The following is a 23,589-nucleotide window of genomic DNA, read 5'->3' as shown; positions in this document are numbered from 1 at the left end:
AGGGTGGCGGGCGGCGGCGGGGGGGGGATGGTTCAGTCCGCCTCTCCGCACCTGCGGGCCGCCCCAGGTGCGCGGCAGCGGCCCCGCGCGGATCCGCGGCGGCGCGGAGCGGTGCGCGCTGCTGCTGCCGCCGCCGCCGCCACCGCCGCAGCGATGAGGGGAGGGAGGGGGGAGCTGCCGGGAGCGGGGCCCGAGGAGGGACGGACGGAGTGCGAAAGAAGGCAGAGGGAGAGAGAGGGAGGGAGGAAAGGAGGGAGGGAGGGAGGCGGGGGGAAGGAGGGAAGGAGGGAGGGAATCGCGATCCGGCGCAGCTTCCCCACTCACTCTCTCCGCGGCTGCAACTCCTCAACTCTGCCCGTTCTTTGCCTGGACATGTCTTAAGAAAGTTGGATTTCTCCCTTTCGTCTTCTTTTATTTTTTTTTCTCCTTTTCTTCTTTTTTTTCCTTTTTCCTTTTTTTTCCCCTTTTTTTTTCTTTTTTTTTTTTTTATTATTTTTCGTCTCCCCCTCTATTTTTCCTTCCCACCCTCGTTCCAGTGGGAAGCGGCGGATGGGTGGGAGCCGACATGCCGCGCTGTGGCGATGGGGACGGGCTCCGCGCTCGCTGCGCGCCGGAGCCGCGCTGAGCGCCGGGGCCGCGGCGGAGGTCGAGCTCTAGAGGTGCGCGGCCACCGGGGCATCCCTGGGTTCTTCTGGAAAGGAGGAAAAACAACCGGTGGAACGGAGATGAACTGAGCTGGAAACGGACTTTGGGAGAAGAGCGCCGAGTCCAGCTGGTCTGGTGAGTTCTTTGTTTAATGAGTTTATTATCAGCGGGGTGCTTAAAGAGGTGATTCCCGTGGGATTTTTGGTGCGTTAGTGGAAATACTCAGGTTTTCGCTTCAGCCCGTAGTTTATAACTGTGTAGTATATGTATGTTTCTGTATATATCAATACATACCCATGCACATCGACTTTATCCGAAGCTATGCCTACCTGGGGCTGAGGGCACCCCCGGCTCCATGGAGAGACCCGGTTTCCCGACCCCTACTCTCCCCACCTCCGCAGCCGGAGCCGGGCTCGGCGCCGCGGACTACCGGCTCTGCCCCGCTCCGCTGGCCCAGCCTGGTCGCCGCCGTGCCCGCCGCGCTCGCCCGTCCGCTGTGGCGCGGCGCCCCCTGCCCGCCCGCCGCCGAACTGCGGCCCCGCCGCTACCGGGGCCGGTGCCCGGACTAGCCCCGGGGGGAGTGATGAACCCGAAAGCCGTCTCTTTCTGCAGGGGTCGGACTTCTTCTGATCTGCAGCACCGGGCTTCGGTTACAGAAGCCCCCCCTCCTCCCCCGGCTTTACGTATTTATGTGGCTAATAAAAGACGTGACGGGGCTAATGTGCCCCCGCCGGCTTCTCCCGCCCGTAGCCCGGCTTCGCCGTGAGCCCGCTGGGCCGGGCTTCCCCCGGCAAAACATTTGATCGTGATTAGGAGCGATGACTTATTAATGAGGCGGGGAACCCTCCCAGGGCTCTTTTGGAGTATTTAATCTTCAACGTTGGGCTGGCTGATACGGCATCCATCCCTCCAGCGCGACTCCGGCGGGGCGCCTCCCGAGGTAGCCCCTACCTTTACCGAGGTAGCCCGTACACCCCTCCCCCGCTTCTCCCCGGCCCCCGCTGCTTTCCCCGGCACCGTGCCCTGGCTCCGCTCCTTAAAACAGCGGCCGGGAGCCGCGGTAGCCTCCAGTCGGTTTTGGCTTCTGCTGAGGAAGGGACCTCCCTCCGGCACGGCCGTTAAGCGCCGGCTCGCCCAGCTCCACCGAGCCCGGGAGGCGCCAGTGGCGACCGCGGGGCTCGCCCCGTGTCCCCGCCGCTGCTCGGACGGCAGAGCCCCGCCATCCGCGGACCGCCGGTTCCCCCGCGGTCTGACGGCCTCCCTCGCCATCCCCCGTAAGATATTCCCCGCTTTGGGAAGTTTCCGAGCAGACTCTCGGAGGGAGGACGTCGCCCTCCCGCCACCGACATCCCCCCCGGCCGGGCTGGAGCGTGGCGAGCGCTGCGGCGGTCGGACCCGACCCCGCTCCCAGCGAGCCCTGGGCCACCGGGGAGGAACAGCTTGTGCCGCAGGGAGGCGGGTCGGGGCGCGGAGGCCGCCGCTCCCTCTACCGCGCCCGCGGAGAGCCGCAGAAACGAGTTCCGGAGGGGCGGCCGTCCAGCGCCGCGGAGGAATACGGCTTGGGGGGTGGGGGGGGAGGAGTGGGGGTTGCGCGGCGGCCCTGAGGGGGCGGAGGGGCAGCGGCGAGGCGCGGTGGCGGCCCGTGAGGAGAAGGGGGAGCGGCGCGGCGGGCGGCGAGCGGGGCTGGCCCCGGCCCCGCCGGCAGCGAGAGGTGAGGTAGCGGGGCGGCGAGTTGGGAGAAGTTTCGGTGTCGGTGGGGGCGCCCCCGGCCCCCGCTTTGGGAAGTTGGGGCGCTGAGGAGAGGCCGCCTCGTGTTGCTGGGGCCGGTGGGAAGGGGCTGCGGAGCGGAGCCGGACCCCTCCGCCGCGGGCCGGGGTGGCCGCCGGCTGCGGCGGGCCCTGGTTCTTCCCCTCCGACCCCTTCCCCGGCTCCCCTGAGAGGCGGCCGGAGCTCAGCCGGCAGGTTGCTCCCAAGTTCCGTCCGGGAGAAAAGGGGGTGGCGGTGATATTTCGCCCCGGAGGCAAGGTGTCTTCGTGGGATGGGCCGCGGCAAACTTAATTCCCCGGGAAGCCGGCAGGGGCGATTGGCGGCCGGCAAAGTACCTCGGGGTGACTTTCTTCCTTTGTTTGCCGCGTCCCTCCTTGCGTTCCCGTCCGGATTCCTCCGAAAAGAGCCGGCAAGGACGCGGGTCTCCGGGAGAGCCCGGCCGAGCGCATCAGCCCGGCTGCTGCGGCTTTTTTCCTTCCTTCTTTACGGCAGTGGAAACAAACCAAAGCTTTGTTCGGAAGGTGCGCTTTTTAATCTCTTGGTGTCAGTAAGTGATGGTGTGCCTTACCGCTGATACTACTCCCCCCCCCATCCCTCCATAAACTTTTTTTTTTGCAAACGCATTAACAAATTAAAACCTTCTAACAGCAGGTTTTCCTACGGTTTAAAACTACTTGCCTGCAAGTTGTTCCTAGGCAGCTGCATGGGAAATATTACCTGTATTCTTTTCCCATCTCTGCTGTCTTCCTGTAAAAGAAAAGAATGCTGTGCAATAGACGTGTATTTCCTATTGACTTGTATAACTATGTGGAAATATTCAGCTATTTAGTGAGTAAAATACCTTATTTTAACGCTGAAAGCTATTTCATTTTTAAGTTTTTTGTTGTTGTTGTTGTTCTCTGGGAAATCCTAAAAATCTCACTTTTAGGAGAGTGGAAGGTGAACTTTAGTAGTCGTCCCAGTATTAGGATAGTGTCCTGTTTTTTATAACTTAGCATGTGAAAGAACTTTATGTGGCTAAGTTACCAGTGCAAGTAAGCAAACTAAAGTCCCTTTAAACCCTTAAAGTTTTACATCTATTATTTTAACTTTTTTTTAAGTTTAAAACTGAGTTCAAGCTCAGTAAAACTTTTTGTCATTACAAACTTTAAGGTGCCATGTTAAATTTCAATCAAACTCTTTCATTCACAGAGATTGGAGGTCTGCTTTTCCTTGCACAACTGGTGAGTTTACTATTAGATACACTATAGTAAGTACCTGCCCTACAGATAAATAGTGAAAATTCTCTGTGTGAAACTTTGTTTCACTCTGGCTGTTTCAATTTTTAGCATGCGGTTTGAATAAAGCTGCTGCATTTTCCTTTCAACAGCAAAGATCTTGAAAGCATAAATCAAAATTATCTCATGGGATTAACTCATAATGTGGAGAATACAAGCATCAAATTTACTGGACTTTAGTCACAAGTTTAAACTGTTATGTTAATCTCTGCAACGATGTACATTTTTTGAATAATTTACCAGCTTTACTAAAGTAACGCTACCATATGCTTTCATCGTGTGTTAATTTTCTGAATACCAAAATAGACGGGCACCCTCCCTCCCAGAAGAGCAAAAGACGCTGTTAAGCTTTTTGATTGGAAAGTGAAGGATGTTGAAAGAGCTAAAGCTGATTTTATTTTTTTTTTCCAGACTACATAAATAATTACTTTTAAGCAATTGAAAGAGTAGGTGTAACAACAGTTAGTACAGCCCACAAAGCCACACGATCTGTCGTAGACTTCTACAATAGGAACCCTGTCGTGACTGTTTAGTTACTGCTGTAATAACTTTTCACAGTGCATTTTTGTCAATGGCATCAGTTAATGTGTGCTGATCAAAACTGACCTTTAAAGTATAGGTGATGTTTTGATTGGTGGGGACATAACTTAACTTTGCGAATCAAAGAAGCTGGTGCACATATGGAGGGAAACCCCCGCTACATTTGCTAAAAGTTAGTGAAAGATTTCAGTAGACAAGCATTGTAGAAACAGCACTAAAGAACCTCTTTTAGTCCCCAAAATGCTCTTTGATGTGTCCCTAGAGCAGTGTAACAGGCCATCCTCACAGATTCTCCTTCTGCTGATGTAAATGTGTAGATTAGTCTTACAGTAGGTCCTTCTGGACTTAACTGGTAGATCTTGCATGTAGAAAAGGGATAGCAATGGGACTAAGACTCATCATGACTCAGGCTGTGTGGCCTGATTTAGATTCTTTTTCTACCTGTGACTTTTATTTGATTACTGTGGGAGTAAATCTCTCAATGTGTGGTCACCATCAGTACATTATTTAGAAGATAAGCTTGGTTTGCCTGGTTTTTCTGTGTGGTTTTTTTTTTTTGTTTGTTTGGGTTTTTTTTGTTGGCTTCCTTGGTGTTGAGATTGCCATTTATTAAATTCTGTATTTTCATGCTTAAAACTTTCAAGTCTCAAACTATAAACTTTGAAGTCTGTATAATGTAAACATACTGCCAAGAGAAACAGTCTTTTATATGACTGCTATCTTATCCAAATCATCTTCATTTGTAAGTTATCACTTTGAGGTCTGCTAGCCCCAAAGTTTTGCTTGTTGTTATACCTTTATCGTGAAGATAGTTCATATTTCTAAGTTGTGTTAGTATTTTTTCCCATATACAAATTATGTTAACAGTGTTGATGCATTAATAATTTTGTTAACATTGTAACTAAGTACTAAAACTGACTTATGTATCTCGGTGCTGAGTATGCATATAAATAAAAATGACCTGGATGTGCTTATAAATAAAAATTATCCAAATAATAATTTCCAAATAGGAAATCAAAGTTTGTTTGAAAGTAGCTTTTCAGAATAAATACGGTGCGTGCTTCTTATAAACCAAGGGCTATGATGTTTTGTTAAGCAAACGGTTGCCTTATGTGTTGAAAATGGATGCAGAAAATCCTAAACTGGTCATATTCCAAAAATAATAAAAAATTTAGGAGTTCAAAGCGTAGCCTTTGGCTAAAATGTTTCTGAAATTCAGTCATTCTGGCTCACTGTAATGAGCCATCCGAGTTTATATCTAACACATTATCACTTCATCTTAACACTTTAATACTTTCCCTTAGTAGTTAACTGTCTTTACAACTGGCATTGTTTAATACCTTAGATATTTATCAAGATTATATTCTGTTGATTTTTTGGATAATCCTGGATCAACATTTTTTAGTTTCCAGTAGCTCTGTAAATTATGACAAGATGGAAAAAGTGTCACGTAACAGAAATTACTAACTTGTTTTTATCTAAGGTGGTTAACTGTTCAGCTGAGAGATCTTCCTAAGCTCTAGGTGCTGACTCAGCAAGCCTTAGAAGTTGCTGCTAAGAAATGGATTCTTTTACTGATAGTTGTGTCATCATGTGTAACAGACTGCCTGTTGCCAGTTCTGAGCAGTATTCACCAGAAGTTATTACAGAAAAGCAGCAAAAAGTGCTTAAGGTATTATGGCATAGAAAAATATTTATGGTAATAGTAAAACACACGTATGTGACTTTGAATTTTAATGAGGAGTTTGGATAGCCTAATGCAGTCTAATGCATCAGTGTGGTGCGCGTTGGGTCTAATGCGCCTGAGATGTGAGGAGCAAATGATAAAAGATACAGGCAGGTACAGTGTTTTACCTAATAAATATACCAATTCAGACAGCTTGTTGCCAAACGTAAGCATGGACAGTGAGTTACAAGATGCCATAGCATCAGAGGTCAAGCTGGGTTTTGGGCTTCAGCATGAATTTAAAAAAAGAAAAATAAAATCCTAGTGTAACTGAGGAAGAAAAGAGGGGAAGATCTGACCAGATCATCATAGGAACTGATCATCAAGCAGTTTTTGACAGTAGACTGCTTCCAAAATTCCAGCAAGATGGAATAAAAGAACCCGTTTCTGTTGATTGCTTAAAAATGATGTATCAATTCCTAAACATGTTTTTTAGGACAGTCTAATGGTGTCTTAATTTGCTCAGAGTTTTGGATGTATTGATATCAGTTATTTATTTCAGGGTTTTGGTTGTTTTGTTTGGGGTTTTTTTGTTGTTCTTTTGGGGGAGGGATTAAATTGTTTACTTGGCAGTATGTTAGGGGGATGAAGCCCTGGAGACCCAAGTGTCTGCTTATTCCCAGGAGAAATCACAGCTTGGGAAAAAGAGTAGATAGGGGAGGAATAATATTGTTAACTCACTGAAATGGTGGCTGTTCCAACCACTCATTTGCCCTCCCAACTTTTCCTTCATCCAGCTTTAAGACCTTGTTAGTAGTGGTTCCAGCTAGTGACTTACTTTTAAAAGCTCGTACACTTCTTATTGTTTGCTCAGTCACTTTTTATTGTTTGCTATGGTTATAGCTTTAATCATGTAACTTAATTGCTAGATTTGGAAGACAGACGTGCTCTTTTTTTTTTTTTTTTTCCCTTCCAAAAGGGTGCTAGCTAAGTTTGCATTATTCCCCTCTAATATTTCTTATAGTTTTTATGAACCTGAGTCTGAAATTCTCTTCTCAAAATCATTGACTTACTAATGGCTGTGGCTGAATTACCTTCTTCTGAGGTTTTGGAGTGAACTGTTGACACAAGTAGATTACTTTGCTCTAATGCTTTCTAGTGGGCAGAGGCAGTCCATGGAATTTCAGCCAATGCGATCTTTCATGTACCTACCTGAGCTGGTAGGAATTAGGGGAGAAATAGCTGTAGGACAAAATGTGAGTGGAGGAAGGAGGCAAGATAATGGGATACTTTTTGAGCTGAGACGAACAGAACTAGTGTGAGGATAGGCACTGAGGAGTAGGGGCTGACAGCCAAAGACAGAGTAGGGGCAAACCAGGGCTAAAATGTGGGAGAGAAGGTCAGGAAGAATGAAAGAAGAGTACAGTGCGGAATTGCTGTGATTAGGAGTTAGTATGAGTTGTATAACAAACTGGCCAGGGAAGAAGATGCTAAAGGAGAGGTAAGGGGAAAATATTTAGGATAAATAGGGAAAGGTGAAGGAAAAGAGTGTGTACTACTTAATCAAAGCAGTCAAGTCACAGCTAGATTGCTTTCTGCTAGGTGGAAAGAAATTTTTCCCCCAGGGTTTTGTTGAAAGCTTGGGCTTGTTGAGGAAGCATTCTGAAGCTTTGATTTGTTATCCTGTGAGACTTTGGGAAGTAAAGACTGTTGATGTAAACCCGGAATAAGAGGGTAGTCCCAAAGGTCTTGTTCCTGAGGTTTCTGTCTTTCGTCCTACAGCAGTCTTGCCTGGATTTGGGTCTTGGAAATGATACACTGACTTTTTCAAAAGGGGAAGCCAGTGAGGGTGTATCTCTGTGTCTGTCTTGCTGTTCCAGGCTCTTTCCCTGTCACGTCTGGAGTGTGTTTGAGAAACGTGTCTTAATTGTTCCTCCAGTTATTTTGGTAGATTTGTGTTCTTGTAGCTCTCAGTACTAATTTGTTTCAGATCTGTTTCGAGAGTAGACTAAAGGAATGTGTCTTACTCTTTATTGGTTTTACAACTTAGTGATGCTTGATAAAAGTTTTTTATGGTATGCGCTGCTGTCCACTGCTCTTATAAGGGTACTCGAAGCTGGAGAGAATACAATACATACATAATTCTCTGTAATTTTTGTAATTCTTGGAACAGGTGCTCATAGGATACTTTGAAGAATGTATGGTAATTTCAAGCCAACTCTTGCAGTTTGTTTCCACATCATTGAACATCAGCCATTTTATAATCTAAGTAAAATGAGGGAGAAGAATTTTCTATCAAAAGGCAATGTCACATGTGAAGTAGAGGACTGTAGTGAATGTTCACTACTCCAGAGTAGTTCAGATCTAGTTTGCTTACTTATAGCAGACAGCACTGGCATATTTCCTCTAACCTGTTGCTTCATGGATTTGTTCATTTGAAGTTAACTCTCTGTGTTCCCCTTGTGTCATGGTAGTAATTCCTAGACTTTCGGTCTTGCTAATTCTTGGCATTTTTTAGGAGTTTTAATTTATCTGCATTTCTATTACTGTAAATCATGTTGACATTTTCTGTAAAGTTATTTGAATAATATTTGAACAGTCATAAGTCGTAACACATCTCTCTCTTGTTTCAGGGTTTCTTTGTAATTGCTGCCATGGGAAGATACTTGACTATGCTGTTGCTGCTGATGCTGCTGGTGCAGCATTTTGGAAACTGTGAAGGAAATCAAAGGCCACATCATGCTACACCAATGCAATTTACACAAGCACAGTATAATGCCACTGTGTATGAGAATTCCGCAGCCAAGACTTATGTTGGGCATCCAGTGAAAATGGGCATTTACATTACAAATCCATTATGGGACCTAAGATACAAAATTATTTCTGGTGACAATGAGAACTTGTTCAAAGCTGAAGAATATGTTCTTGGAAACTTTTGCTTTTTGAGAATACGGACCAAGGGAGGAAACACAGCTATCCTTAACAGAGAGGTAAAAGACCATTATATGCTGACTGTTAAAGCAGTTGAAAAAAATACAAATGCTGAAACGCGCACGAAGGTCAGGATACAGGTACTGGATACAAATGACTTGCGGCCTTTGTTTTCTCCAACATCCTACAGCGTTTCTTTGCCTGAAAACACAGCAATAAGGACGAGCATCGCAAAAGTCAGTGCAACAGATGCAGATATAGGAACAAATGGAGAGTTCTACTATAGCTTTAAAGAAAGAACGGATGTGTTTGCTATACATCCAACTAGTGGCGTGGTAGTTCTAACTGGTAGACTTGACTACTCGGACACTAAGCGTTATGAGATGGAAATTCTTGCAGTGGACCGTGGGCTGAAGCTGTATGGTAGCAGTGGTATAAGCAGTATGGCAAAACTAACTGTTCACGTAGAGCAAGCAAACGAATACGCCCCCGTTATTACGGCTGTTACGTTGACTCCATCAGAATCGGACAAAGATCCAACTTACGCAGTTGTAACTGTAGAGGACAATGATCAGGGTTCAAATGGGGAAATAGCATCATTAAATATTGTTGCAGGTGATCCGCTTCAACAGTTCAAAACAGTGAGGTCTGTTCCAGGCGGTAAAGAATATAGAATAAAAGCCATTGGTCACATCGACTGGGAGAGCCACCCTTTTGGATACAACCTTACACTTCAAGCTAAAGATAAAGGAAATCCCCCACAGTTTTCTTCTGTAAAAGTTGTTCATGTGACATCACCACAATTTAAGTCTGGTCCTGTCAGATTTGAGAAAGAGATATATAGAGCTGAAATAAGTGAATTTGCCCCTCCAAACACACCTGTGATAATGGTGAAAGCTCTGCCTAGTTACCCACATTTAAAATACGTATTTAAAAGTACACCAGGCAAAGTAAAATTCAATTTAAATGCTCACACTGGTCTTATTACCACTTTAGAACCCATAAAAGCACAATATGCATCCCATTTTGAACTTGAAGTTGTGACAAGTGACAGAAGAGCTTCTGCAAAAGTATTAATTAAGGTACTAGGCATGAACAGCAATCCTCCCGAATTTACTCAGACATCCTACAAAGCCTCCTTTGATGAGAACGTGCCAATAGGTACGAGTGTTATGAGAGTAAGTGCAAAAGACCCTGACGAAGGGGAGAATGGTTACGTGACCTATAGCATTGCAAACCTAAATCCTTTGCCATTTGTGATTAACCATTTCAGTGGGATTATTAGTACCTCAGAAGACTTGGATTATGAATTGATGCCAAGGGTTTATAATTTAAGGATTCGAGCTTCTGATTGGGGTATACCATATCGTCGAGAAGTTGAAGTTCCTGTTACTATTCTTTTAAATAACCTCAATGACAATATACCTCTGTTTGAGAAAATAAATTGTGAGGGAACAATCCCCAGGGATCTTGGTGTTGGAGAACAAATAACAACTGTATCTGCTATTGATGCTGATGAGCTGCAGTTGGTGAGATACCAGATTGAATCTGGAAATGAACTGGATTTATTTAGTCTAAATCCAAATTCTGGAGTACTTTCACTCAAACAGTCACTAATAGACGGCCTAGGTGCTAAAATGTCTTTTCACAGTTTGAAAATTACAGCTACGGATGGAGAAAACTTTGCAAAACCATTGTATATCAACATAACTGTAGCTACTAGTCGCAAACCGGTCAACTTGGAATGTGAAGAAACTGGTGTTGCCAAAATGCTCGCAGAGAAACTCTTACAAGCAAATAAATTGCACAGTCGTGGAGAAGTTGAGGATGTTTTCTTTGACACTCACTCTGTGAATCTGCATGCACCTCAATTCAGAAGTACTCTCCCCAGCAGCATTGAGATAAGAGAAGACCAACCTGTGGGCTCCAGCATACTACTTATGAATGCTACTGATCTCGATACTGGCTTCAACGGAAAGCTTGTGTATGTTATCTCTGGAGGTAATGAAGACAGTAGTTTCATTGTTGATATGGAAAGAGGAATGCTAAAAATTTTATCTCCCCTTGACCGAGAAGTAAAAGATAAATATACTCTAAATATTACTGTCTATGATCTTGGAATACCACAGAAGTCTGCCTGGCACCTTTTAGATATAAAAATTTTGGATGCTAATGACAACCCACCAGAGTTCCTGCAAGACAGCTATTTTGTTGAAGTGAGTGAAAACAAAGAGCCAAACAGTGAAATAATTCAAATTGAAGCTACTGATAAAGATTTGGGGCCTAATGGAGAAGTGAAATATTCTCTTCTTACAGATACGGACAAGTTTACCATTAATGCTGTGACAGGAATTGTGAAAGTTGTAGGCATTCTGGATCGTGAAGAACAGCATGTCTATTTCTTGAAAATAGAGGCTAGGGACCAAGCTACCGAAGAACCCCAATTATTTTCAACAGTTATTTTGAAAGTGTCTGTAGAAGATGTTAATGACAACCCTCCTAAGTTTATTCCTTCAAATTATCATGTGAAAATTCGAGAAGATCTTCCCGAGGGAACTATTATTACATGGCTAGAAGCCTACGATCCTGATTTAGGCCAGTCAAGTCAAGTGCGTTACAGTCTTCTGGACAGTGGAGATGGCACCTTTGATGTTGACAAACTAAGTGGAGCGATACGTATTGTACAAAGACTGGATTATGAAAAGAAACAACTTTATAACTTGACTGTGCGGGCCAAGGACAAAGGAAAACCCATTTCACTATCCTCTACATGTTACGTTGAGGTTGAAATAGTTGATGTGAATGAAAACTTGCACCCTCCACGGTTCTCTATATTTGCAGATAAAGGCTTTATAAAAGAAGATGCCCCTGTTGGCTCCTCAGTAATGACAGTATCTGCTTATGATGAAGACGCAGGACGAGATGGGGAGGTTAGATATTCCATCAGAGATGGATCTGGTATAGGAGTTTTTCGAATAGATGAAGAAAAAGGTAAGGTGGCATTCTGCTATTTTTATATTCTAAATACATTTTTTTGCCAGCAAAAAGATAAGAGAAGCTGCTGTGTCACAGTTGACGTAGATGTTCTTGTTAGGACAAAAGTCGTCACCAATAATGTGTATAGTTCTATCTACCACTTTAATTAAATTATACGTATACATTTGATAAGTAATTTTTCTCTGTCGTCCTCATTTCTATCCAGCCTACCTAAAGCCATTCTTAGATCTTAAAGTCTCTGCCATCTGGCAAAAATAAGAATACTATTGATATAAAATTAAGGTATGCCTCATTTGAACACTGTTGTGTTGTGGACAGTGGGTCTGTGAAGCTAAGGCAGAAAACTGCTCTCTGCAGGGATTTTCATGCTTTTTAACCTTAAGTAATGTCTCTGTTGTTCGCTTACTGGAGGTATGCATGGGTGTGATATTGCCATACGTGCTAGTTTTGGTAGTTATCTTTTAGAGTTGTTATAGGTGCCCATCTATAAGTTAGTAAGCAATACCTTCTCATGGAAAGGCTTCTGTCAAAGAAAGCATAGATGTAGCCTTTAAAAAAACACTTGTATAAATGAAGCAGACTGAACTGTTGACTTCTTTCATTAATAATGCATAAATTGACAAGCAACTGTAAGCTTTATTCTAGTGTCATGTATTCAGAAAAAACAAAATTATGGTTTCAATAAAATTCTAGTGCTGACTTCTCACATTTTGGTTGGACACCTGTGTAGCTGTCCATTCATTTATGTCTCTGACCAAAATAGAGCATTGATATTGTTCTACTGTCTAAGTGCCTTAAAGTAAATTGAGGAGGAATCTTGTGCAAAATTCAGCTACAAGTTATTTGTAGGCAAATTGTGACATATGTGGTTGATGTCTTACAGGAAAAAAACCTTGTAACGGTGAATAAAAAATGGCAATCATACCTGATTCATCCAGTAGCCATTCTGTGTGTTTTATATGTTTCCCACAATTGTGAATGTCGGTAATACAGACTCACAAAGTCACTTTACTCTTCAAGGTTTAGGTGAACAAACTGTTACTGGCAATATTTTTTCTTCTGTGAGAGTCAGTTACTAATTTATGTAGTTTGTGGCTAAAGAACCAACTCCAGAGCTTGAAATGTATCATCAATTCTCTTAGCTTTGCTTTTAACGAAGCACATAGTTAAGATCTTAACAGATTTTCTGAAAATGGACAAATGAATACTTTTCAAGACAGTAGTTTCACTTCTAGGTTTTTGGTATGTGTGCATACTATTCATTATGCCTTTCTTTTGACATAAGTATCTTCAAGCTTACCGTGTGTTCTACTATCTTAGAATTATAAATATCTAGTTGTCCTACAGAATGAGTCTGAGTTTGCCAATTTATTGTCCAAGTGATAGATAACAGTAATGAGAATGAAAGAGTGAAGAAATATTTTTATTTTACACCAATGTGAACATGTGTACCTATTTGTATGTATGTGGACAGGTACGTGTACTTCTGTGACAAGAGTACTGTGGCAGAATTAGTTGTCTGCATGCGTTGCCTCTTTACTCTTCTGGCACAAAGCTAGTTTGCTTTACTGAAGAATTGATGTGAGTTTAAGTAAGTTCCTTTTAATCTGTGGGGTTTACAAAGCTGACTGAACTTGGGACAAAACCAGCTTCTATTTAATAGTCTTGTCCAGCACAGTGGCTCTGTATTTTCAAGGTGGGGGAGAGACGTTGCCTATATTGATATCTGGTATCTAGTGTTTGCAGTTCTTCAGGGATGAAAGTAGAGGGATTTGGGGAAGGGGTGAAGAGGGGTTGCTTGTTTTTAGTCTCAGTGAACAAATTCCCCGTAATACACTGGCACAGGGAAGAATGTGTGTATCTGTGTTTGGTGGGTGTGTTTTTCCTTCAAATGTTGGTATAAAGGAACTGAGGAAAGAATGTGGACTATCTGCAAGCTTGACAATGTAGCTTAAATCTTGTCTTGACATTTTTTATTATCTTTTATATTTGCTAAGAAGCCATCAGCCTTGTTACAGAAGACACTCTTTATACTGCAGTGTCTGAATATTTGTCAAGTTTTTCAAAATGGACTGGCCTTGATACAGGGAGCAGACTGATAATTAGCCAAGAAAGCACACTAAAGAATTTGTGAAAGAGGAGATCTGGCAAGCAACTCGGTAACTCTTTCAGCTTCCTAAAGGACTCCTGACTTTACCCTTGAGCTACATGTCTCTTCCCGCTGTCTTGGAAAGCATCATACTATACTTTCTGTTCCAAGATGGGTAAACTGGATTTAGGAGGTTGTTTGGAGTCAACACTTAACTGTTCGGTGGCTAAGAGGAATTCTTTTGTGCCTTGCTTCTTAGGAACCAAAGACAACAATCACATTTGCAGAAAGACTAGATGATTGACGATGATGGAAGGATCAAATAGCTAGTTCCATGTGTGGAATATTTGCTGGCTTTCAGGTTCTCATTTCCATGTTAATAGGCTTTTTAATTTTACATTTCAAAAGATAGGAAATTGTATTAATGTTTGATATTTGTACCTGTAATTCTGGAATTTTCACAAGAGAGTTTAATATAACTTTGCCACTAACTTCTGAGCACTTTTTTCTGAGACTTACCTTTATTTTAGGTTCAGCTGGTTTTCATAGGTTCTGTTTTCTGCAGTCCTGTCCAAACCCTTAGAAATAAATTTCTTAACAGGGAGCCCTAATGGGCCCATATGCCGAAACTCAGGAGTTGCTTTGATTACTTTGTTGCCTAATTGCTCTGAAGACACAGAAGAAAAGTACATTAGGGGAGAATTCACTAATTTTTTTTAGCTTTCATGTAAGCACTTTTACCCTGAAAAGACAGTAGTGCTCAGGAAAGGAGAGCAAGATTACCGAAGTCTATAAAATTGGAATAGTTTCTGTACCACCTTCCTCATATCACTTTTTGGTTTTTGCAATGCAAGAAATAGGGCACACTGTTAACAGGTAACCAACCTAAAAGGAAGTGTTTTTCACATTAAGTGTAATAAAGTAATGAAACTCATTTCCCCAGTAAGTTATAGATATTGAAAGTATGACTAAAGAAAATAAATGGTACTAATAAGGTTATTTTGAGGTTTCGGCCTCATGCTATCTCCAGCTCATAAATTGTTAACTGGAAGCCAAGTGGGTAAGGGAAAGAGATCAGAGATCATCACTCAATATATAATGATTCAGAACTATAACAGTACCTTGTGACCGTTACTGCACAGAGATAAAATTAAAATGACATAATAAATGGAGACTATGGGTGTATTACAACAGTATAAGGGGCAAAAATGTTAAAACAAGATTTCTGTGCAGTCAATTTATACAACAAACCAATTTGTTTATCCTTTAGGTATGTGTGTTCAGAAGTTGGAATTTAAGATAGCTTTTTATGTGTGAGCTAGTCTGAAGCCTGCAAATTGAGATGATCATCTGGCTCTATAAATTGACTACTAAAGCAGCTGTAAAGTATTTTCCCAAAGAATTTGATAAGGAGTTGAGCAGATTGGGATGTTTTAATAATAGAAAGCATTGTGTTGATACAGATCCCAGTGTGCCACAAAAAAACCCACATGCACCATCTAAATCCCATTAGCACTGAGCAATAAAAGTGAGATAAATCATGTCAATACCATGCTGCTACTGCCATTTAGAAAAGCTTTAAGGAATGATAGAAGCAATTGCTGGAGGAGAACCTAAAGCCGAAGCTAGGTTGGGACCAAGGCAACCTAGTTCCCATCCCAGCAGGCAAGCAGGGAAAAGGAGAATATCTTCCTGTTTACTTCTTGGTCGTCAAATATAAGAATACAGTATTTCCATTAAGTATTTGCACTCCTCAAAGGTGAAATGAAAGATGGAAGCTCTAGTATGTAAAAACAGAAAGGACTCCCGGTACTTCTTCCAGCTGCATAGGTGAACAAGGCCATTCAGTGTTGCCCACTGGGCTGGATGTGACTGTCATGGGAGCACCAGCACACGGTAACCAAGTTTCCCCACCGATTTTCAGTTGTAAAAATGAGAGCTGTTACTAGTTTTGCTCAGTATGTGGCCTTCTCCAAATATTTTTTTGCCAAGCAGACTGCTCCTTTCCTTGAGATACCAGGGCTTCTAGTTTATTACAGAGAGTTGGGTTTTATCTTGTTTCTAGGTTGTCTTCTTTTGGTTTTGGTTTTCTTTCTCGTGCTCAAAATTTAGATAGCTGAGGGAGCCAGCAGATTTTGGGACTGTAGATGCCCTGAGTCATTCAGCCTAAGAAAGGTCTCATTGCGATGTTTATAGAAGATGGGAGCCCATCCTGGAAGCTGATGTTCAGAAACGAAGGAAGTTTCGAGTCATGAATTCCCTGGTGTCTGGTTGTGTCTAACCAGTTGTGTACTAGAGCGCTTGGATTTGTGACCCCTGTACACCCACATGCAGGGTGTTTCATGTAGGCCCTACGCAGTAAGGCTTCCCCTGATGTCAGTTTGTTCGAAGTATTTTAATAAAACATGTTGAATTTTACAAGCACACTGTTAACAAACTTCCCAGCTAGTTCAACGTGCAAGGCTACCAGCAGGCGTTTTCTAAACTTCTGCAATTGAGGATACTTCCCAGTACATAACCTAGTTCCAGAATGGTGTTGAGGGTGATGTGGCAGCCTGAACTTCGTGCATGATAACATTATTACTCATGTTTAATCCAGTAATATAGTTATTAGTTACCAGGAATCTTACTGTTCTTTCAAGTAACCTGAGTTTAAGTTACTAGACCATGAGTGTTACAAAGTAACAGTAATTCAGTTCTAACAATAACAACAAAGTTTAAGGTGATTAAACTAATTTGCTGACTTAAAAAGATGTATGACTGCGCTTTATTAGAACAAAGTTCTGTCTAGCCTGAGATGCTGTCTCTAATAGTGTAAGGAAGAATAAGAGCAGGGCAGACGCATGATACTGCCTTCCAATGCTTTCCCAGTCTCTGGTTATTATCTATTTGGGGAGTTTTTGAGTCAGATGTGGTTTGTAGCCTTTAGTGGATTTATCTTTCTTGTGTAGTCTTCCCTTGGAACCATGTAATTTTGAAGTGCAGCCTTGCTACCATGATAAGGAAAGATGAAAACATGATTTGTTTTGGTAAAGAATGTTAAAGGAACAAGTGAAAAAAAAAATGTTAACGGGGGCATGTGGAAGAAAATTAATTTTATTGTACTTTCCCTGTGTGCATAAAATGCCATCAATAAAGCTTAATGGCTATGAGATACTATTTTTAATATTACCAGAACCATTTCCAGCTGGGAAGACAGTAATTCATTAAGGAAAAAGAATAGGATTTTAACTACCTGAAGCAAAGTACTGAATTATACTCTTAAAAGGTTCAGAGCATTGCTAACACATAATAAGCATGTTAACATTTCTTTGTAGTGTTCTCATAATTGCATTAATTAAAATGCAGCATATGATTTACATTTATACATAAGGGGTAGCTTTAGGTTCTGTTTCTTCAGTGATCTTTGGCTTTTGAGCTTCTCAAATCATTCCACTACTCACTGTTGTTGAGTTTTAATATGAAGATAGGCGTTAGCAAAGATTAAATACTGTGATCATCGGTGGAGCAGAACACTTAAGTGCCTATTGGATAGCTATTAAACCGGCAGCGCTGTCTTGAAGCCAACTGGCCTGCATCTATCCTAACAACTCCTGTACCTTTAGGCAGGGTGTCTGTTGGGAATTCTGTCTGCTGCTTTTCCACATCTGACTGTGCCCCAGTGCTCTTTGGAAGAGTAGTAGCTGGCACAGGCCAAAAGCACTTTAGCAATGTAGAGAATCGAGTTCCAGTGCCTAGGAACATTTTCTGTCTGTCGTACTGGTACAGCCATAAACCACTTGAAGGTAGGGGAGGCATTTTTAATCAAAACTGAGACTAGTATGATTTGGTTTTAAGTTAATTGTAGTTAAGCATCCTTACAAATATAGGACTTTCTTCACACTCTTTCAGTTGCACCTTCCATATACTTTAGATTTTTACCCCTTTTATGTAAGTCCATGTAAACACCAGGATATACACCATATAAGCAAATAAACAAAAAAATTCCTAATACTTTCCATTTTTCTACTGTACACGTTCCAAACATGCTGCTGTCAAAGCCATATGGTGACTGGGCGCTGTGTTTATTCTGAATCTTTGCAGATCTGTCAGATAGGTTATAGGTCCCTGGAAACTGTTAACAGAAAAAAATGTTGAGCAAATCTTTTTGTAAGAAAGCTGTTAAGCATTAAAATAAAAATTGTCATCAATTAGGTGATGTTGATAGTCAGGAAAGAATATTCCTGGTGGGTTTGATGTGATAGGCTATGAGGAGGAGATGCTCTAAGATTTAGTCAAAGCTTGTTTACAGAAGTTGTGACAGTGACATTTCCTGCTTAGCTTCTGTCCAGAGATACAGTCTCATTGGCACATAGGTTTTGACATTAAAATTCCTTATGTGAGTTAAAAATGAGGAGTAAAGGGGAAGAAGACCCCGCTCCTGTGATGATCTTATAGTATTTTCTTCTTGCAAAGTTCAGTAGCTCTTCACACTACTACTACTTTTGAAGAGAGAGCTGGATTAGGAGGTGCTCTATTTCTGTAGAATACTAAGCAGTTGCAGCTCTTTGCACAGTAAATTTTTACCCTAGCTAGTTTGGGTACAGACATGAGCAAAGCTCAGAGCACAGACTAATCTCCCAGGTATCTAACTAGCTTTTCAGACAAGCTTTTTTCACCTTACACTGGATTCTGTACTGCCACATTACATTGTACTGAAGTTATTCATTTGCCCATGTAGCTATAGCAGCTAATTTTCTTCAGAGGCTGAGGTATAAATGTGCTAGGGTAACAATTTCTAAGGTTATTCTGATATGATTTGTAAAATAAAATTAAAAAAAGCAAAACAAAACCCAGCAAACCCAAGCCCCAAATCAAAGCCAACCAAAACAAAAATCCCCTTGTAGAATGTTTACTAAGTTCTATAAACTCCAAGTTAGAGTTAAGTTCTTAAGCCTGTGAATGTTAATTTGGAAGGTTAATCTTTTAAATAAGGGGCTGCATCAGCACTTCAGTTAGCAGTTGAGAGGGCTAAAACCTGATTCTAATATGTGTGCTGGAGATTTCAATGAAATTCTAGTCAGCAGAGAGGAGTTTTTTCTTAATCAAAGGACTTGGGCAGTTTATTCCTGGATTCTGGAATTGCTCGGTCACTTGCCACACTGACATCTGGAACAGAATTCCAGGTCAGAACCTGGAACTCAAGCACAAACTGTTAAACTCATTATTTCTTTGGAAAATAATACAAGGGCAAACATCTATTTGTTTGAATAGTATATAATTTGAATAGTATATAATTAAAGCTCTTAAAGGAATTCAAGTAACACTTTCTGAGTATGAGGCTTTTTTTTTGTGCGTATCAGGGTAAAAGTGTATGTTGGTTGGTTTTTGTGGTATTTTTTTGGAAATGTTGGGAACATGTCTGTTCAAGAAATATTAGTTTGTCTCTGCTAAATAATAATAATAAAAAATACATCTGTTCTTATTCTGGAAACAGGAAGTAGTTTAGGCCAGAGATGCAGAAATAGTCATTCCCTTAGCTTTCTCTGTGAAGAGAGTTTAGTAAAAATAACACAATATTATTTTTTTTAAAAAAAAAAAAGGGGGGGCTGGGGTAAGTGAAGATAAATTTGGTGGTTAGCTGCTCTGGAAAGGTATTTTAATGCTGATATATATTCAGTGTTTTTTCTGGTGACCTATTTATTCTGTGCTGTGCCTGGGCATTCCCTTCTTCTGTAATGAGTTGAGGAAGACGAGCAGCATGAGAACAACCTGAATGGATGTGACTGGGAGACAAGATCTACCCAGTTCAACTCTCCCACCAGCAGTCTTGTGAATCCTTTGCAGAAGAGACCTTATCACACTTCTCCAGAGCCCACCAGAAGAAAGGTTTTGTTGTGACAATAAATAATGAAGCCACTTACAGTACCACGCCCACCCAAACGCAATAACCTGTTTTTTTAAAGCATTTATCCCACCTATTGATGACTTTTCTTCCCTACCAGAATTTTCAGTGATAGTCAAGCATGCAATACATGGAGCAGAGCTGAAATCCTAGCTTGGTCTGCAAGACGAGGGACAGAATTGTATCTGTGTGGGAGACATATTTATGGTTGTTGATTACAGATATTTTAAAAACTTGTTATGTGGACTATTTTTAAAATGGGGTATTGTCTTATTTTCTGCTTTGTAGTTAATGATAGCCTGTGAGTTTGTTTGGTATGATATTGAAAATAAGAACAGAGTTGACACAGAGGAAGATCTGTGTGGTTTCATTCTGTTCTTAAGGCATTTTTCTTCAGCATTAAGCCAAACTCGGACCATTGTGCAAGAAAAAATTAGTTATGTTAAAAAAACAACTGTGCCTAAATTGAGTAATAATTTGAGTTTAGAAAACATTTGCTTAAAATTTCATGCAACTAAAATGTATTTTCCACCAATTTGTCATGGTTTTAAAAATGAGGCATTTGGCACATAGATTCTCTTTCATGAGGCAGTACAAGTAACTGTAACAGGAGCTTACTAAGAATCTTTAGATCCCCTCTAGTATTAGGAGAAATTTAAAAACTTTTGTTGAAGTAGTATAGACCCAGTTTAGCACAACTTATTTCTGTTTAAAGAGATAAAGGTAAGAGCCAGAGACCTGCTATCAGTTCAGCTGAGGACAAGTTCTCAATTTGCTGTTGTCCAAAACACCAATCCAGAAAGCTTTTTCCTAGGAGATAAATAATTTTTGGGGGTGCATTATTTTGTTTTATTGCCAGTGCCAATAGCCTGGTTGCCTGACTGAATTTAGTCATGTGCATGTAATTGCTCAAGTTCAGAAGAGGTTACGTGGTTAACCTGTCAGGGACCAACTGGTCTTGACCACAGTTTGCAGCTTTGCACTGCTGTACTTGGGGTGTGATTACGTTTTGGCTGAGGTCTGGAATTGATGGTGCCCCTGGGTTAACCTGTGTGATGATGCTGTTGTACTCACATTTCTTTTCAGGTGCATCAAAGGTGCTAGAGCTAAGCCTGGCATTTAGAGCTAATGTTGAGTTCCAGTTTGGCAAAAGTTAAGGAGGCCTGGGTTTGGAGCAAGGTCCTGAGCAGCCTGGAGCTAGCTGATTACCTTTCTTTCTTAGGCTAGAAGGAAACTATGTAATTTGCATTTGTGACGGTGGTAACTCACAAAGTGCTATTAGGTTGATAATGTAGCTTTTAGAATGTGTCTTTGGAAGAAGTTGAATTAGTTTTAGACAAACATTTTCATCTTGTGCTTTGCTGTTGGCAGGGGGATCTTCCAAAGTTTTCTTAGGTATCCTGCTGAGTAAAACATCACCTTAGCTGCCAAATAGAGATCCCATGCAGAACCTGGGGCTCCCCTCCTTTTCTGTACGGATGCTGAAAGTAAAGGATTGTTTTGTTGTGAAAGGTGTTGATTGGGCTACAACTTGGTCTGATGAATACAGAGCTGCCTTCGGGCTGTGTCTCTGTAGGAGATGAACTGAGGCTGAGCCACATGCGGTCCCAAAGATTACCTTATAAACAGCAATCAATTCAGGCAGCAGAGTACATATTAAGGGCCTATTAACTTGCTTAGGCCTCTCTTTGACTTGAAAAGTACTTGTGAGCAGAGGAATAATAAAAGGGAATGGTTGCCAAAAGCTATGGAAGGTGCATCTTGCCATATCACTGTTGGTACATCTGTTGAGTTGGGGATTTATTTCCTACTAAGCATCTGCTTAGCTTTTGAAGTACATATTAAGGTCAAAGGAGGGGAGCTTGAAATGATTGCGTAATGTTTATTCTTTTCTTTGAAGATTTTAAACTTTAATCATACAGCATTTGGACATATTTAACAAAGTACTAACCTACATGAGTATTTGGCAAACTTCCACAACTTATAACATGCAGTAGTTGCAGCTTTAGAACTTGGATTTAAAAATACTTTGAGCCTTGCTGAAACTACGGTTTGCAGGTCCAGTTTGTAATCTGTGTATCACTCTTATTCCATCTGTGACTTGGTTACACTGGTCATCTGAACATGACCAAAAATGAATTTTCAATTCAGCAGTCTCCATGTGGCTCAACAAAAGAAAATGTCTAGTGATCCAGTGCCATCAAAGAGGTTTTTTTGGGAAAACTGAAATGTCCAAATAATCTAGCAACAGGACTGCAACAGATAATTTCCTTATTCAGAAATGATGCTTCCCCAAACTCCTTGTGTTCTATCCATGCTTCTAACAGCTGCTTCTATTTCATTTAAAATTATTTGTAAACAAGGATGAATCAATAAGTTCATGCTTCTTGTAAAGAATTGTTTAATTTTGATAGGCATTAGGGTTAAAGAGCAAACTGCTGAGCTAGTGGATATAAATTGTCTTGACCTAACAGCAGAAGCGATTATTAATATTTCTTTTGGCTCAGAGTTCTGCGTCTGTGCAGACTTGTCAGTGTGGCATCACTGATACCAGAACTGAGTATCTGCCTATATCAAAGAGAAGGTTATACACAGAAAATTAAGTAGTTGTATTGTTTTATTGCCCAATCCACTACTTAGAATAATCCTCACTGACAGGAATTGCTTCCAAAATCTGTGTGTTTCTTAAATCAATCATTTTGGGTGCTTATAAAAAAAGGCCATTTTTATTTTGCTGATGCAAAAAGCCTGAAACTGCATGTGCTTATTCATATTTTGTACAGGATTTATGGATTAAAAGATTATTATATTAAAAATTTCAAAATGTAAGTAGTATAGTTATAGAATAGCTTTCTGATTTTAGTGTTACTGGTAAAGGTACACGAGCATTAGAACTGTGCCAGTCATGTGGGTAAGGAAATGAAGATTTTGGTAACATAACACGCTAAAACCGAATAGAGAATACATTAATAATGTGCTAAAAATGAATACAGATTTCTTCTCATATGTGTTGCCTGTAGTCCTGGTTGTATTTATGCACAGAGGGAGTTTGGTAGTTCAGCTTGAAAAACTTGCAGTACAAAGAAGCCTTATGATGAAGCTTTAATGCTGGTACCTTGTCCCCTCTGTTTCTCCAAAGTTGTGAGGGTGACATGCTCTTTCATGGGGAATACATCTCCATTCTACAGATTTTTATTTCTTTTTTTTTTTATTCCGCATCCCCCCCTCCCCCCTCGACCCGTAGATTTACCATGACAGGGTATATCCTGTCTCTATGAAAATTAGAGATTGCTGTCTAATGATAAGGGTTTAATCTGCAACGAATCAGACATGTGGAAACTTCTGTCTGTGGAATTTTCTGTTTGATCTGAGAGGAATGCCCTTGCTGTGCCCTTCCTGTAATGAAAGCAAGGTAGAGTGAATCAAAGTGATTCTAGATAAGATTGGAATGTGTGCATTGGTTATGCCTCTATTATATTTGGTGTTGCAATTCTGGTCGTAGGTATTATTTTATTATCCAAGAGATTAACGGCATAGTTCAACTTTTTAAAAGTCTTTCTGTTTTAGAAAGTGCTGCGTTTTTTATTAAGTTCCTGAGTTAATTACTTAGGTTTGAACATGGAAAATCTTGCTCACAAAACTAGATATTGTCAGTAAAACATTGACTGAACTACGATTATATGACAGTGGTTTTGTTACTGTAAATAATTTCACACTATTCACTAAATCTTATGTCTTAAAGATATTTTTGGTGTACCATTGTGAGGAATGGCTAACAGTTTCTCTCCCTGTC

At 41.3% G+C, this 23,589-nt stretch overlaps 1 protein-coding gene across 7 annotated transcripts in view; it reads left to right on the top strand.

The window, feature by feature from the left end:
* Positions 1–331: 331 nt before the first annotated feature.
* FAT1 (FAT atypical cadherin 1) overlaps positions 332–23,589 on the top strand; it is a 112,776-nt gene continuing 89,518 nt past the window's right edge. For 2 of the 7 annotated variants that reach the window (XM_054202890.1, XM_054202889.1), the window contains exon 1: positions 8,529–11,817. In XM_054202890.1, coding sequence (XP_054058865.1) covers positions 8,550–11,817 — 3,268 coding nt within the window. In that variant the 5' untranslated portion in view covers positions 8,529–8,549. Of the gene's footprint in view, positions 781–1,532; positions 1,607–1,741; positions 1,920–2,255; positions 2,357–2,439; positions 2,934–8,528; positions 11,818–23,589 lie in introns of those variants that run through there. The other 5 variants (XM_054202891.1, XM_054202894.1, XM_054202893.1 and 2 more) reach the window with 5 other exon arrangements.

This window comes from Rissa tridactyla, chromosome 5 (genome assembly GCF_028500815.1).
Source record: "Rissa tridactyla isolate bRisTri1 chromosome 5, bRisTri1.patW.cur.20221130, whole genome shotgun sequence".
NCBI lineage: Eukaryota > Metazoa > Chordata > Aves > Charadriiformes > Laridae > Rissa > Rissa tridactyla.
This window is presented reverse-complemented; position numbering and strand designations above follow the sequence as displayed.